This window comes from Dendronephthya gigantea, unplaced genomic scaffold, assembly GCF_004324835.1.
Source record: "Dendronephthya gigantea isolate DGI-Jeju-01 unplaced genomic scaffold, DenGig_1.0 000311F, whole genome shotgun sequence".
NCBI lineage: Eukaryota > Metazoa > Cnidaria > Anthozoa > Malacalcyonacea > Nephtheidae > Dendronephthya > Dendronephthya gigantea.
The window spans coordinates 28,165-44,274 of record NW_021163321.1 but is presented as its reverse complement, the minus strand read 5'-3'; the positions used below and the strand labels follow the sequence as shown (position 1 = coordinate 44,274).

Here is a 16,110-nt window from a genome sequence, read left to right as displayed (position 1 = left end):
ACAAGTAAGTGTTCATATTAAGAAAATAGGAAAATGTTCTAGTCGTTTAAAAGATGAAAAAGCAATGGTATTTAAACCGATCTTTTTTACAGATTAAGTCAAGATCTGACAGCGTACAACCTGATTTTGGATTACAAGGTGAGTCTCGAAGTTAAGGTTAGTTTCCGTTGAAAATATAGGAAATGAAAATGTAATGGAGGATTTCCTGTTGCTATGAGTATAACAAGAAAAATTCAATAGTCCTGACTTCTTTCTCTAAACTGTTCTCGTAAAAGAGTTTGAAACAATTTCTTTTGTTTTCAATGTGACAGACGCGAGAGGAACTTCTGGGGCTCTCGAATCTGAGATGCGCGCAATTGCAATGGAAAAAGATCTGAGTGGAAACTACGTTGTTTTTTGGAATCACCTTTAGTTTGAAGTCCTGTATGAATGTTTAGCTGATCAACTGAAAATAGGTTAGTAATAATCCTTATACTGCTCTAGCTTTTTAACAGTTCTTCTTAAAGCGTCTCCCCCCCTATCCCTCGACAGCAATCAAACTCAGTAACGTATCTCTTTTATCAGGCGACTATTATTTGAGAGTCTTGTTGGAACAAAACGACGGGGAGACGCCGATAACAAATGTGTGAGTCCACGACATTTATCTATCAGGATTTAAAAATATTCAAACTACTGTCTTGCTTCCCGCTGCATAAAAAAGATTCCAGATACCTAATATATAATATACCTCAGCGTCGTATTCTCTATATTGCTGCACAGTTCACACAATGTTATTTGTCCTGCAGTATGTAGTAGAAGTATAGAATCATGGATGAAACAATTCACGAATCGATCGACTTTTCTATTTTGTTTTCTGGCTCGAGTTGTTTAACGATCTGTACCACAGATTCCTGTTGACAACTAAACCAACTATAAAAGCAATGTGCCTTCAGGTGAGGATGTCGTGTAGTGAGAGCCTAGCTATGTTTAAACTTCAAAGAATAAATGAAACAAGCTGGAATATTTTATTCACAGGCGATGACTAAAGTTTATGGAAAATGTCAGGAAGAGATTGGCTCTTTTAATGATACCAAGCTAAGGATCATCTGTTATTGATCCAGTGTTACTACAGGAGCCTGAACTAAACTAACTTTATTCATACTGTTTCGTATTTTTAGCACTTACATGAAAATGGCATCACCCACAGGGATTGGAAGGTATAAGCGCGCATTTATTTATTTATCACTACTGTCTTTATATCCTAATCTTTAACGACTATAATTTAACTTTTTCTTCTCTAGCCAGAAAATGTTTTTTTGTGTTCCTCGGATGACGAAACTCTTATAAAGGTTTGTGTCAGTTGTGTATTGAACTTAATCTCAATTCCGAGTTTTGTCCGTGATTTCGTTTCACGAAAGCAGAGCGCATTCTGCGAACGTTTTTTGCGTACATGGTGAAGACTAGCCGACGGTCACGTTCGACAGACGAGTCTCTGCGAGGAAATAAAATACTAAGTTGCGTAGCCAACACGACAATTTAGTCATGCTCTGCTAATATTTTGGAGTTCTTTCACTGTGAAAACAATGAATTTCTAAAGAAATTAATATGATAATAACATAAAATTTGCATAGCATGACTGAAAATGCTTCATGTAAGATCACATTGAAGGAATATGCATCCTCATTAGGTGCATACTTATATGGTAGGTTAAAAACGCGCTAGTTCTTCTGATAAATTAAAGAACAGTTCCATACCTATACTTTTGTACGTGTGAAACTTTTCGCTTGATTTTCTTTTAATTGTGAGAATCCGACGGTGCAGCAAACATTAAAATCAAGCGATAACACTAAACTTGATTGTGATAGCCCTGAGTATATACCGCTAAAATAGCTTTGTTCCTCATAATTATATGCTGGATTCCCCGTCCAGGTATAACTTCTAATTAAAACACGCCTTATTTTTACTTGTATTCCAATGCACGTTAGTTAGTAAAAATCATGACAAACCCGCTGGAGGGGTAAGAATTGAAAAATAGAAAAAAATTCATGGTGTAAACAATTTATTTTTTAAATCAAAAACTCACTCTTACATAACCCACTTATTGAAATATTTTCGCTATATATTTCAGTCAGATGGATCTCTCAGTCATTTCTCATTCCTTACTGAACAAAAAGTATTTCAGTGAATTGCTAGAACATACCTGAAGAACAGCTATAAACTTCAATTCTCAAAGATATGTTGCGTACCATGTCTTTTGATGAATGCGGATGTAAAGCGCGGTTACAGTTGGTGATAGGACATTTTCCACTAGAGAGTCTATAATGAAATGAGTAATTTGATAAGCAATTAATCTTAATCACACATTAAAAGTTATATATGACCGCATGGAAATGATGTGATGCACATAAGGTGAGAGGGTAGTCTGTAGGAGCCTTGCTTAATAATCCAGATAACCCTGACTAATCCATTTATTTTGTAATGAGCGAATTTTTGCCCGTGGGAACTATAGGATACAGAGTAGGTCTTCACCCACTAATTATAATTACGGCGACTTTGAGTAAAATCGCTCCGACAACACCTTTCTTGCCGAAGTCAATTTGAATGCATTGGTCCTGGTAATTTTCCCGTGCAGATCAGGAAGCTGCCTCATTTAAGCGACCATGTCCTGTCGACTTATCCGCATTCCCAGCATTTGTTGCTAAAGTCTGGGATGTTATGTGTCTTCAGTACGGGGTGCAATGATTAGTATCAATTATTCAATCTTCCAGCACCAAAACACCATCGAAACAATCATCAACAAAAATGAAACGATAATGCAGATAATTGTGCCATATATGGAGCCTCCAGAATTGAAACCAGTCGAGGTACAGCGTTATTTCAATTGATTTTGTTAAATCTTTACTGGGGGTTAACTTCGAATTTTATCACATTCCCCTATAGGGGAATTACTGAATAAAAAAATAATGTCCAACAGTCGTCCTAATATGACATAATACTAAACTGAACATATACCATGTAGCCTGCAATATTTACGTTGCTTGGTATGTCAGTCCATCAAATCCATGTATGGCACAGCGATGGATGGAGGTGTAGTCAATGATAAGAGAAAGGTAATAATTGTTAGCGACTCCTGGGTTGCCATAATTTATTTGATCTAAAATTGAGAAACAAGGAACATGTGAATTAATACATTATTGTCCATAGTTGTTAGGCTATCAGCATTGTGATATCCCAGGTTCGTGCGTACCGCTACCGTGGGACAACATTTCTTAGCGAACAAATAGTACTTTAGTGAATTGCTAGAACATACCTGAAGAACCGCCATAAACTACAATTCTCAAAGATATGTTGCCATACCAATTCGGCTCTATATGCAATAGAATCTACAATTGAGATTACAAGAACATCACTTTCACACAATTGAAACTATATGTAATTGTGTATGAATCACAAGGCCCTATACTGTATAGTAACAGCGTGTATTTTGTGACTTCAATAAAAAAAAGCATATACAGAACAAAATGCAAGCTGTTTTCTTTCATATTCACATAATACCCCCAACCCCTGTATATTGGTAAGTGGCAATTACATAATAGGAAAGGGAGAAAAATAAATCTATTTTTAATAACACCAGTGTAAAATGAATGACATATGGAACTGTAAAGCAAAGCTCAGCTGCATGCACATGTGGTTGTCACGTGAGGTTGGAGGTGTCAAAAATGTTAGGTTGCCTACCCCGTGGGGGTAAAATAAGCCCGGTAATCGATTTCCGGGGTAAAATTGTCCCTAGAAGTCATAATTGTCAAATTTTCGCCAATATGGTGATATGGAATTTTATATGCACATTTTCCAGTTTCCATTTGTAAACACGTTTGTTGGAAATATCACTACAAATCGCCAAAGCGACTGTATTTCAAGTAAAATAGATGAAAATATTGATCCCAATGTATACTACAAATATTTGGAGGTTTTTAGGCGAGATTTTTGGAAGGCTTTGCGTATTTTCGCTTCTCTAAAATTCAATTTAAAAAGTACAAGTTCGGCAATAAATATCTTGGCTTATAGGAAAGCTTTTGAAATGAACTGAATTTATACAAATAGGTAAATGTTTTTTCTTTGAGATAACACACTTTCTAGTTGATTTGATAAAATACTTCCAGATAAAATCAAATTATCTGTGTGCGCCATTTACGAGCAGACAGCAATGAGTTTAGTGATCTCATATTTATTAAAATGGGTGAAGTATTCGCACAGTAATCACAAGTTTAAATCAGCTTACCACTTTGAAATATCCTCTCATCGGACGTCTAACTGAAAGGATCCCTTAAACATCGAGAATACTTCATTAACAAGTGCCGCATCCTGTCCTGTTTGAGAAGTTACGAGAACTTCATCTTGGGTACTGGTTACTCCTTACTCTGTTGGAAGTTCCATTCTGTTGTATGAGGACAACACTTGTAGTTGGTGTGGTGAAAGGATGCAGATTGTCCGTTGGATGTTGTTCTTTTGTATTAGAGACGGACCACATTAGATATCAGCGCAAAATTGACACATTCATGGGACTCGAACCCAATCTCCTAAAAAGGAGTACCTGAAATGTGTTCTTTGTGTGGCCAGGAAAAAGCGAGAGCTACAGGGCAACTCGCAAACCGACTGGCAGACAATACGAACGTACAACACAAAACACACAACCGACGACACAACATCCAACAACCCACAACCCACTAACTCTGTAGCTGAAACGACAAAAAATATGGTGAGTTGTTCCTAAAAAAGGAAGCATTCATAATTAGCATGAAGGCAATTGTGGCTAGGGGTTTAACTGAGGGTTTGGATATGGGGTGGCTTCTTAGGGTTGGATACTGAAACTAAACTACGATCGTCTTTGTCTGAAAAACACAAAAAAAAATTATTAGTAGCTCCCTAGAAAACGAAGAGCATAACACAGTTAGACAAGCAGTGAGCCGTATTTCCAGATACGGGGACAGAGATTCTTAGCTAACAGAGTGGCCACGGGGATCTACTTCTATTAAAAAAATAATTACACATACCTTGATCCTACCTAAAGAAAGAACTAACTTACCTGAAGAAAACGGTCGCAGACGGCTCTGTTTTATAGCGTGTAGGCTCTTGCATAATTCAGCAATTTAAGACAACTTGATTGGTTATTTCTGTGCACAGGTCAATTTGTCATTGGTCAACTTTTGTACTCCACGATTGGTTCAATAAAAACCAATCAGATTGGTTAATCTATATTCAAATTTTGATCCCGTTTCTTTGATATTTGCAAGGTTATTGCACAACAAATGTTCGATTTCACACGTTTTGGAGCATATTCCAAGCCAATATATCACAGTATGTGTGTATTTGTTCGATTATTTCTCTCATGAAGTTCACAAAAAATTACAGTTCAATTAAATAGCTTTTTTTCCCCACAAGCTTTAGAACCCCATCAAGCAGGAAAGTCGGAATTTAAAAGGCAAGTAAATCTTTCAAACTGTTGTAGCATTTAAATTATGTGGTACATTTAACTACTGAACCTTTCAGAATATTGTCGAATTGGGCATGGCATGGAATAATAGTGAATATAACAAACTGACAAAATCTCAAATGCAGTAAATTTCAAGGCTAAATATTGCAAATTCCACTGGAAATATGGCGTTTTACCGCCATGCATACATAGCTATTCACAGGTATGATATTCACGCGTTTTATATATTCAATATTACACATCAAAGCGGCCTAATCCTTAGGATATTGGCCAAAATGCAAACAAAAACCGGTTGCAGTGGTTTAGTTCAAATATTCAGTACTATTTTGATATATTTAGCGTCAAAATCGATTTACTATTTATATAATACTATTTCTTCGATTTCTTTGCACATCCTAGCCCAAGAATTACTCAGAATTACAACAAATTGATAACATGTAAAATTGGGACATTTTGAAGACAACAGAGTACCAAAAAAGCGAAAAGATATGGAATTTCTAAAATATATCTTGCTATGAGTGAGTAATTTGAGATAACAAAGCAACCTATTATTTTGATTATTGTTTTTACTTATAATACAAATGCAGGTTATAGCTATATGCTGGTTGGAATATACTATTCAAATAATCGTTTCAACCGCTATAATTTAGTGGTATTCTGGGGTCTTTAGCCCAAATATTTCTGAGATATTTAATGGCTTGCTTCTGTGCAACATTATTGTCAGGAGTAATAGCCTATTTTGCTGTACAGTTCCATTTATCATTCATTTTACACTGGTGTTATATAAAATATAACTTTTTTATTCTCCCTTTCCTATTATGTAATTGCAGAACGAATATTCAATAAATTAGTGTACCACATAAAAACTCATTATGACAATCGCTATCGGACGTCTATTGCATCGGAGATACGACTTGTGGTAAGCCAAATTCAATGTTTTTTCTCGCGATTTTTTTATGATGTCTTACATTGCTGTTTTTTAAAGATTCTTCAATGTTTCCTCAGTTTCCGAGCTGAGAACATCTAGGCCTTGTGCAAGACAAAATTGGAAAAGTTAAATTCACTTCGTATGTTATTTGTTCTGAAAGGAAAAGGTTGGTTAATGATGATAGTGCAACGCATGTCAGGTATTCTGCTTCCAAAATTCCTTCTCTTCTTAGTGTAATACATCCTCATTTTTGTTTCAGTTCAGCAGAAGATAAGACAACCGGGATTGTCTCACTTTCTTACAACGAGGCAATGAATGTTATTCTTGTGTGCTTACAACAGGTAAACTTTTCAATCATAATATATCATCTGGCATAAAGTTTCGAATAAAGTTCAACTTTTTTTATTTTCTAGAAATTGGAATTGGAGGTGTTGTATGTTGTTCTGAGAAACTTTCCAGAGGCACTGCAAGATAAAAACTTGATACATTCTTGAAAGCACTACTTGCGTTAAATATGTACAGTGTTATCTAAAATGGTAAGGGAAGTTAAGTTGTGCACTTTTCACACCGAAATCATGAACTAAAAATTTTACTTTGCATTCAGGTTTGAAATTATGATTTTCTTCCTGGATTATTTCGTGTTCCTCATGACATGCGCCGACCTCATTTGTACGCTAGAATTTTTTCAGTACGGTTCTTCCCATTCAGTTTTTTGCATCTATCATAATATCTTACCATAACTATACTAAAACCATACCATACCATAACATATCATATAATCATATCATATAATCATATCATATCATAACTAACCATAACCAAATCATACCACATGAAAACCATATAATTCCAAAGTTATATCACACCATACCATACCAAGACAAATCATACCATACGATAACCATATCATACAATAATTATATCACACCATACCATACCATAACCAATTTATACCATAATTATATCATACCATACTAATGATTTAATTGGATATTTTATTATAACATGTGAAGGTATTAACATAGCTGTGTACGTACCACATTTTTATTGGTCAAGATGAACAGGTAAGAACCTCCTTGACTTTGTTTTCAGCGGTTGTCTGTTCTCGCTAAAACGTTGTTGTATATTTCGTCTAGTTTCGTCTGATGCGTACTTTGGAGATTGGTTTGGTTGCTCATTCCACGACCTTATGCGTATTCTGTCTCACCATATGTATGTTAGAAATGCTTTGCCAGATATGACAAGGTATGGCTATTTAAGATAGTCTGGAATTTGAGACTTTTTTATGTCCATTAGCACTTTGTAAAGAATGAAGTTGGTTTAAGTAATTGCAATGTTTTAGAAGTTTATTGCTTTGGAGATATTTGAAATCGTGCCTTAATAATGCACTCAGTGAATTTACAGAAATGTTTTTCAACAAAATCCAGCCTAAATGTAACGTCTCTTGTTATGCTAGATACTCCTTCACAAATACAAGATTTTTTGAGCAATAACTTCTAGATTTTCGTTCCTTTGACTGCTCCCAACATATCTGGAAAAGTTTACCAAAATTTCGCCAACGCCTCAAGTTGTCATACAACTGTTAGAATTTCTCTCTGGTATGTTTCTTGAAGTTACGTAAATTAGGAAATCTTTTGCGAAATATCAATGTACCCCCTAAAGAGAGCTAGCTTGTATAAACACCCAATCGTATTCGGCGAAAAGTTGTTGATGAGTTGAAAATGTTTCACCTTAGATACTCTCAATACACGGTAACTCTTGCTGATAATGTCATTTCATCCTGGTTTGTCAATTGTCCATTGTTGTTAAGAAAGCAATTCGTGCCATTTATTAAAAAAGTAAGTCCACATCTCATTCTATTGCCACGGAGATTGCTTGCTAAATTTTCAATAGATATTAAGAAGTGGTCTTTAAACTTTATACAGCTTAGTCAGTGTTGTTACATAAACTTGTCCATTTCATGTTACATAATTTTGCTAATATAGAAGCTCGTTTTTAATCATTTGAAAACTCTGTTAAAATACCCTTACGAAAATGTTCTATAGAATCCTATAGAATATGCTATAACATATTCTAAATCCCATAGAATATTCTATAGGACTTCTTATCCTATAGCATATTCCATTGCCATATTCTATAGAATTTAGAGATGCTATAGAATATTCTATTGCACATTCACAGTAAAATATATTCTATAGAACATGCTGTACACAATATTCTATAGAATTTAGAGATGCTATAGAATATTCTATTGAACATTCACATTAAATATCCAATAATATATTCTATAGAATATGCTGTACACAATATTCTATAGAATATATGTTATACAGAATGAGACCTTTATGCAATTTAAAATATAACATTTTTAGTACACTATTCATTGGTCGAGAATTATATTCGCATTTTTTGTAAGGTTCTCTCAACATACTTTTAAAGTCTTAAAGTTAAAATTCTCAGCAGAAATCATTCGTTTTGTAAAGACAAATCACGAATATTTCACACATATGACATATCTCATATCTGTTTCATAATATGCCCGTTCGCAAGTTAGATGGCGGGCGTTTTGCCCAAACAAGGCCGCAAGGTTATGTGGGACTTGTTTAACCGCCACGCATTATTTTCAAATTTTGAGCGCGTCTTTGTATGTAGTTTGTCATCCGTTGATTCAACGTTTTATAACTGATACTGGTAGAATTTAGTGCATTTTTCTTTCGTATTTTAACATAAAATACGCATTCTTTGAATTTGTCAAAGAGGAATCATAGGAGGGTGGTGAAACGCGCTGTAGTATGCGAGAAGAATCAGAAGATATGGATAATTTTGTGAATGCCTGAAAGGTGACTAGGATCGTGAGAAACAAAGGCCGTGGCAATGAGAAATTTCTAAAGTTAAGAAAATAATCAAAAGTTCATTGACCCATCTATACAACAACATGTGTAGCTAAAGTATTGGAATTCAGCGGTGAGTGTGTTTTGTATATGCTATAAATGCTATATGTTTGTATAGGCAACATATGTTCTGTATACCATTGTAATTAATCTCATAAATTTTTATTCACCTTTAGATTAAACTTTTCATTTGAACATTTTATTTACACCTTTTATTTATACCACTACAAATAGAGCCAATCCAACTAAAAATTATTTCTGTCAAGACATTTGCACTAGCTCTAGATAAATTTTATATATCATTAAAATTGAGTTAAATATAAGCTAGGTCTCAAGTGTTTAATTGTGTGTTTACTGTTAAAATTTACAGATTTCCTTTTATCCAAGCATCACACTAACCAAAGGTCAAAATGGAGCTCTATTAAAGCAATATTAAATGTGAAAGGTTTTGTTTATGCAGTGCCGTGGATGCAAGAACAACTTTGCTCTCATTCCATCACTGGAAAGGCTTCAAATGCCTAGCTTAATTCAAAGAAAAGGATGCAAAACCAGAGCCAGAGAAAGTTAAGAGTATATATAGTAAGGAGTATAATTGTTAGTAATTATGTCTGGTCTAAGTTAATATATCTTATATACATATCTTGGTTCAGTTATTGATGAGTTTTACCTTTTCTAGCTGTGTCTAAAGTATAGTGCAAAAAGGTTTGAGGGAAAAGAGGCAGACATATGACAAGTTATGGCACCAAAGATTAATAATATTGTGCAAGTTGAGAAAACCAAGTTGAAAGCATCTGGACATCAGTAACTATATGACATTCCATTTTCTACTATTTACATGTTCTGTACATGTAAATATATTTAGTATAATAGCCTAGTTATTTATATTTTTGCTATTTTCTTGCACAGTCATTTTATTTGGTGAGAAAACTGCAGTATGGTAATAATTTTATCTAGAAAATATTGAATAAATTTATACATTCATAAAAAAACCAAGCTAAGATATTTCAATTTCAGTGACACCATATTGTTTTCAATTACTTAGTGCATAATATTTCAATTGAATCCTCCTCAAAATGTGTGGAATGTATATAATTTTCACTTAACTACCATTTAAGCTAAACAGCCTTCAAACAACCGCCTGCAGTTGTTTTATCCACGAAACAAAATGATTATTTGACAGACTTAATTACCAGAACTAGAGTTCTACATGCAGATTAAAGTTATATGGACACTTATAGGACTTGTTTTTTATTCTTTGTTGTATAATATATGTATTTCAATTTTTTTAATCTCTAGATTTATTTATATGTAATTTAAGCAAGGCATTTTCATTAATCTTTGCATCAATTGAACATTAAGTAAATAAATTTGTTACATATATTTAGGAATATTTTATTTGTTTGTATGTCTCACTCTTGGCAGAAAGAAGTTTTGATTATGTTGTTATAAAGTGATATATTTCAAAGTCGAAACATGGACGAATGTTGAATATACCACTTATCATCCAATAGCATATTTAATAGATTATCCTATAAAATATATCATAGAATACATATTCTATGGAACATTTTATCACATATTCAATAGGATCATTAATGGAATATTCCATAGATTGAAAATATTTTATGGAACATTTCATATAGGATGTCATAGAATATGTGTTAGAATGTTCCATAGAATACCAGTATTCTATAGAACATTCTAATGAATGTTCTGAAGGATATTCTATTGAATATTCTATAAAACATGGCATATGTTATAGAATATTCTATTAAGGTGCTATAGAACATGTTGTAGAACGTTCCATAGAATAGGTTCCAAAATCCCTTAGAATATTCTATAGGATATTCAGTAAAGAATTTTAAGGGAATATTCTATAGAACATTTTTGTAAGGGTATATGTCCTTGTATTCCTTTAGAGTCTTAACAACACAGATATATGTTAAGATGCTGCAAACCCATACCCTAAAGTCACTCATCCCTCCACCAAATTCCAGTCACCCCCAAACTCCCTTGAGAAATCAAAGGAAGACTACAACAACACACTTAGTTCAGAGATGATGGAAATCGTGGTTGATATGATGGTCAAATATACATTTTCTTCTTATTTGACCCAACCAAAAACGTCTGTATATTGGCTTCGTATTTTTCTGCACTGTGTTTCAAGGAAGATGACTATTTTGTTGCTTTTGTAGAACTGCAGTTGTAGAACCACTCCTGCACAATGGAGCGTCAAGAAGTTGGTTGCTTGGCAATGTGTTGATCACGGTTACAGTTAACAATCGGGCAACTTCGAACATGTCATGCGCATATTGTTCGGCAGGAAAAGTGTTTGTGGGAGATGATTCACTGCAGAAGGGCACGGAGCCTGAGGTTTTAAAAGTTGAGCTTAAGAGAAACAAAAACGAGGCCTCAATTAGTCAGGTAAGGAAAATGCTTTCAGTATCATTGTTTAAATTCGCATACGCTGTCTGCCCAGCGTATTTATTCTTAAACAACAAAATATATTTGGAAGAGAACAAGTTTAAATATTCTTCTAGTGAAAGCTCTTAGGAACGTATTTGACATTTCCAGGCTTCTTCAACTGATAGCAAAGCTCGTGCAGATGATTCTAGCCAGGTGTCAAACACAAAATTCGATACGAAAGCACTGACTTTCTTACCCGCGATTTAAAGGCCACTGGTACCGTAGGCTCAGTACAGAAATCTTGTGACTCAAGCAATGGGTGCAGTTGCGTTGGTCAAGGATGGGTTCAGATTCTAGTTCGAAGACGAATTAGAGATACTTCGTGGATTTTGAGACTACAAAGTCGGCCGAAACTCGATGAAACACAAACTTACTACCAGCGGTGGGAAAGACAGGAATTTATGAAAGTTTAATTCCATAACAATCCTTTTGTAAGCCCATTTATTTTCTCAAACCTTCCCAACCTTCAATTGTGCCACGCGTCACTAGAGTTGTCGATGGGGAAAACTTTGTTGAAGTTTGCAAGTCAAAAGGCAAGTCGATTCTATCGCTACAAAAATTTTTAGAGTTTGCATTTTTATTCTAAAATCCATTTTACTTCACATATTTCTTTAGTTGTTCAGTTATATTGGCAAGCAATTGCTTTTGACTTTCAGGTGCGATTTATTACTATATCGAGAATGGCTTGATTGGCGAAGGTGGATTTGGTGGAGTATTCAAGGGTGATGCCATAAAAAGAACTAGAAAAACATCGATAATTCTCACACAATGTCTCTGCTTCGAAAAACAAGCATTTTTCTTGGCATTATTGGCCATATTGCCATGCTTCTGAGATGAATTAAGATTCCCAAATCATACTAGGTTGCCAGCCCTTACGTTGATTTTTCAGAAAAACCATCCTGTTTTTCATTTACAAGAGATCGATCTTTCAATTTTTACATTTGAGACAAAGGGATTCAGGTAAACATTGACATTTCGTTGCTGTTAAGATTAAAAGTGCTTAAATTTCTGGCACAATGGCACTCAATAAGTACTTTATTTAATGCCAGGCGAAGAAAGTCAGCATAATGTTCCTTTATCCATGAGTTATTATTGTCTTGATGATGACATAAATAATGCTGTCATTGCTGTGGCTATATTGCTTGCCTTGTTAATTCATTATATTTGTTCTTTTAGATTAGAACAGAATTTTGCAACATTGCATGGGGAAAGACATGAGGGATTCAATAAATAAATGAGAGACCATGGTAACTGAGCAAGTCTGATAATTAGGAAGTTTTAGATCAAAGAGGACATTATATTATAATAATGATTAGCCTAAATCTAGTTTTTCCATAATACATACCATATTTTATGTGGTATTATCTGTAAAAGATACATGTATTAATATCATGCTAAATATATGTTCTTATGCCAGCCCATTGTTCTTTATGGATGACTCTGTCATGGTATCAAAAGTCAAAAACTGTTCATCACCTGGACTATTGGCAGCTGGATGACTTAAAGAGATAAGTAAAATGTAATGTGGTTATGTTACTCGGAACTCTCATGATTAAAAACATATATATTATGTTACACTAGTAAAATATTAAAAACAAACTTTTCCAAGCTTTCGGACGAACGCGTCCATCATCAGGGAATAACTGTTGTAAAAAATTCTAGCCTTAAATACGGTCTACAAATGTGCATACATTAATAATTATACAATAATAATTAAGCCTAAGGTTAAAACCTATTATAAGAGGAAGGGTACAAAAGCCCAATTATATAACACAGTACTCTCTGTTTAAAGAATGACAATAATTCATAGTTCTTACTTCTTTAAAATCGGCTTATAAACGTCAGGAAGTATCCTACCATTATCTCTGTTCGAAATACCGCTACCCGATTGCTCAATCATACATGCTTCTTTCCATTTACGTTGCGCCCATCTGCTCTCTTTACATAAAATTTTGAATCGTTCCATGCTATACCATGTTCACAATCATACCCATGCTTAGCCAAAGCTGACTTTTCAATCTTCCCCAAACGGACTGCTGCCTTGTGTTCCTTCTCTCGCGTTCCAAAAGCTCGTCCTGTTTCACCAATGTATTCTACATCACAGCCTGCACAGGGGATGCTATACACCACCCTGTCTGTTCTTGGATTGATAATACATCCTTTGGTTTTACTAACTGTTTTTTCAACGTGCATACCGGCCTCATTGCAACTTTAAATCCGTTTTTAATTAATGTCCGTTTTAATCGTTCCGTTGTACCTTGAATATATGGAAGGACTACTAAACCATTGCCCTTCACAACCGATGAATGCTCTGTATTACAAAAAGATTTGAAATTTGAAATGGCACCAAAACGTGTTCCGATTATGGATATTATTGCCGAGGTAGAAAGTTCAATTTACAGTCTAGATGAGATACAAAAAACTGAAATTAGAACAGAAACGGCTAGTATATTGAAACAGGCGAAGTTACCAAAGGACAACATGACTAAAAGAGAAAGGCAAATTATAAGGGATTTAAAGGAGGATGAAACAATAGTGATCTTGAAAGCAGACAAAGGCAATACGACAGTGGTGATGGATAGAATTCAGTATGAAGAGAAAATAAACAATATGTTGAATGACAATAAGACATACATGTTATTGGATAAAGATCCAGCAAAAGAATGCGAAAAGCGATTGAAATTAATTTTGGTTACAAAGAAAGAAAAGCTGGGAAAAAAGTTATACCGAAAGTTAAGTACGACGGATGGTATAACACCGCGCTTATATGGGTTACCAAAGATCCATAAAGATGGCATACCATTACGACCTATTGTTAGTTTTATTGGTTCTACAACATACGAGTTGTCAAAGTTTCTACGTGGTATTTTATCTCCACTTGTTGGTAACTCTCAGCACCATATAAAGAATTCATATGAGTAAGTTCGGAAAGTAAGTGAGTTCCGATTGGAAGATGATGAGGAAATGGTGTCGTTTTATGTTGTGGCATTATTTACTTCAATCCCGGTGGAATTAGCAGTTCAGATTGCGGCTTCAAGACTGAATAAGGATTTAACATTAGTAAAAAGGACGTCATTATTAGAACAGGATGTTGTTGAACTCTTGGAGTTTTGTCTAAAATCGACTGAATTCCAATTCAGAGGAAGTTATTATAAGCAAATACATGTACAACAATGGGGTCACCGGTGTCGGTGGTTGTGGCTAATTTAGTGATGGAAGAATTGGAAATCAAAGCGTTGAATACTTTTGTTGATAGTCCGAGGTTTTATTACAGATTTGTGGATGACACGATCACAGCACTGAAGAAATCGCAGATTTCTAACTTCCATGACCATTTGAACACTCAAAGTGATCACATTAAGTTTACAGTGGAGAGATATAATAAGAAGGAAGGCCTTGCGTTTCTTGATACGCTAAATAAAGTTAGTGATGATGGTATGATCCACACAAAGGTATACCGAAAGCCGACGCATTCGGATCGATATTTACCGTTCGATTCCCATCATCCAAGGCAGCATAAGAATGCGGTTGCGAGGACACTTTTTATGAGAGCAGTTGGCGTATGTAATGATGCGAAGGAGCAAAAGCAAGAAGAGAAACGAGTATATAAAGTTTTGAGAGGCAACGGTTACCCTAAAGAAATGTTAACGAGAATTTGTAGGGAAATTGGAAGTGGTAATTTATCAGTGGGCGATGCTGAACAACCAACAGACCGGGATAAGGGCAATGGTTTAGTAGTCCTTCCATATATTCAAGGTACAACGGAACGATTAAAACGGACATTAATTAAAAACGGATTTAAAGTTGCAATGAGGCCGGTATGCACGTTGAAAAAACAGTTAGTAAAACCAAAGGATGTATTATCAATCCAAGAACAGACAGGGGAGGTGTATAGCATCCCCTGTGCGGGCTGTGATGTAGAATACATTGGTGAAACAGGACGAGCTTTTGGAACGCGAGAGAAGGAACACAAGGCAGCAGTCCGTTTGGGGAAGATTGAAAAGTCAGCTTTAGCTAAGCATGGGTATGATTGTGAACATGATATAGCATGGAACGATTCAAAATTATTATGTAAAGAGAGCAGATGGGCGCAACGTAAATGGAAAGAAGCATGTATGATTGAGCAATCGGGTAACGGTATTTCGAACAGAGATAATGGTAGGATACTTCCTGACGTTTATAAGCCGATTTTAAAGAAATAAGAACTATGAATTATTGTCATTCTTTAAACAGAGAGTACTGTGTTATATAATTGGGCTTTTGGTACCCTTCCTCTTATAATAGGTTTTAACCTTAGGCTTAATAATTATTGTATAATTATTAATGTATGCACATTTGTAGACCGTATTTAAGGC

At 34.8% G+C, this 16,110-nt stretch overlaps 1 protein-coding gene and 1 long non-coding RNA gene across 2 annotated transcripts; both read left to right on the top strand.

Annotated features, from left to right (window-relative positions):
- Positions 1 to 6,699: 6,699 nt before the first annotated feature.
- LOC114541840 lies at positions 6,700 to 7,043 on the top strand. The gene is made up of 3 exons (XR_003689363.1): positions 6,700 to 6,739; positions 6,812 to 6,934; positions 7,003 to 7,043. It is a non-coding gene; the product is annotated as an uncharacterized LOC114541840 (long non-coding RNA).
- Positions 7,044 to 14,928: 7,885 nt separating this feature from the next.
- Positions 14,929 to 15,957, top strand: LOC114541827. The gene has a single exon (XM_028561642.1). It carries the CDS (start codon positions 14,929 to 14,931, stop codon positions 15,955 to 15,957), a length of 1,029 nt encoding a protein of 342 aa, XP_028417443.1.
- The last annotated feature ends 153 nt before the right edge of the window (positions 15,958 to 16,110 follow it).

Coding starts and splice junctions, on each gene's coding strand:
- LOC114541827 (XM_028561642.1), top strand. CDS start 14,929: ATGGGGTCACCGGTGTCGGTGGTTGTGGCTAATTTAGTGATGGAAGAA.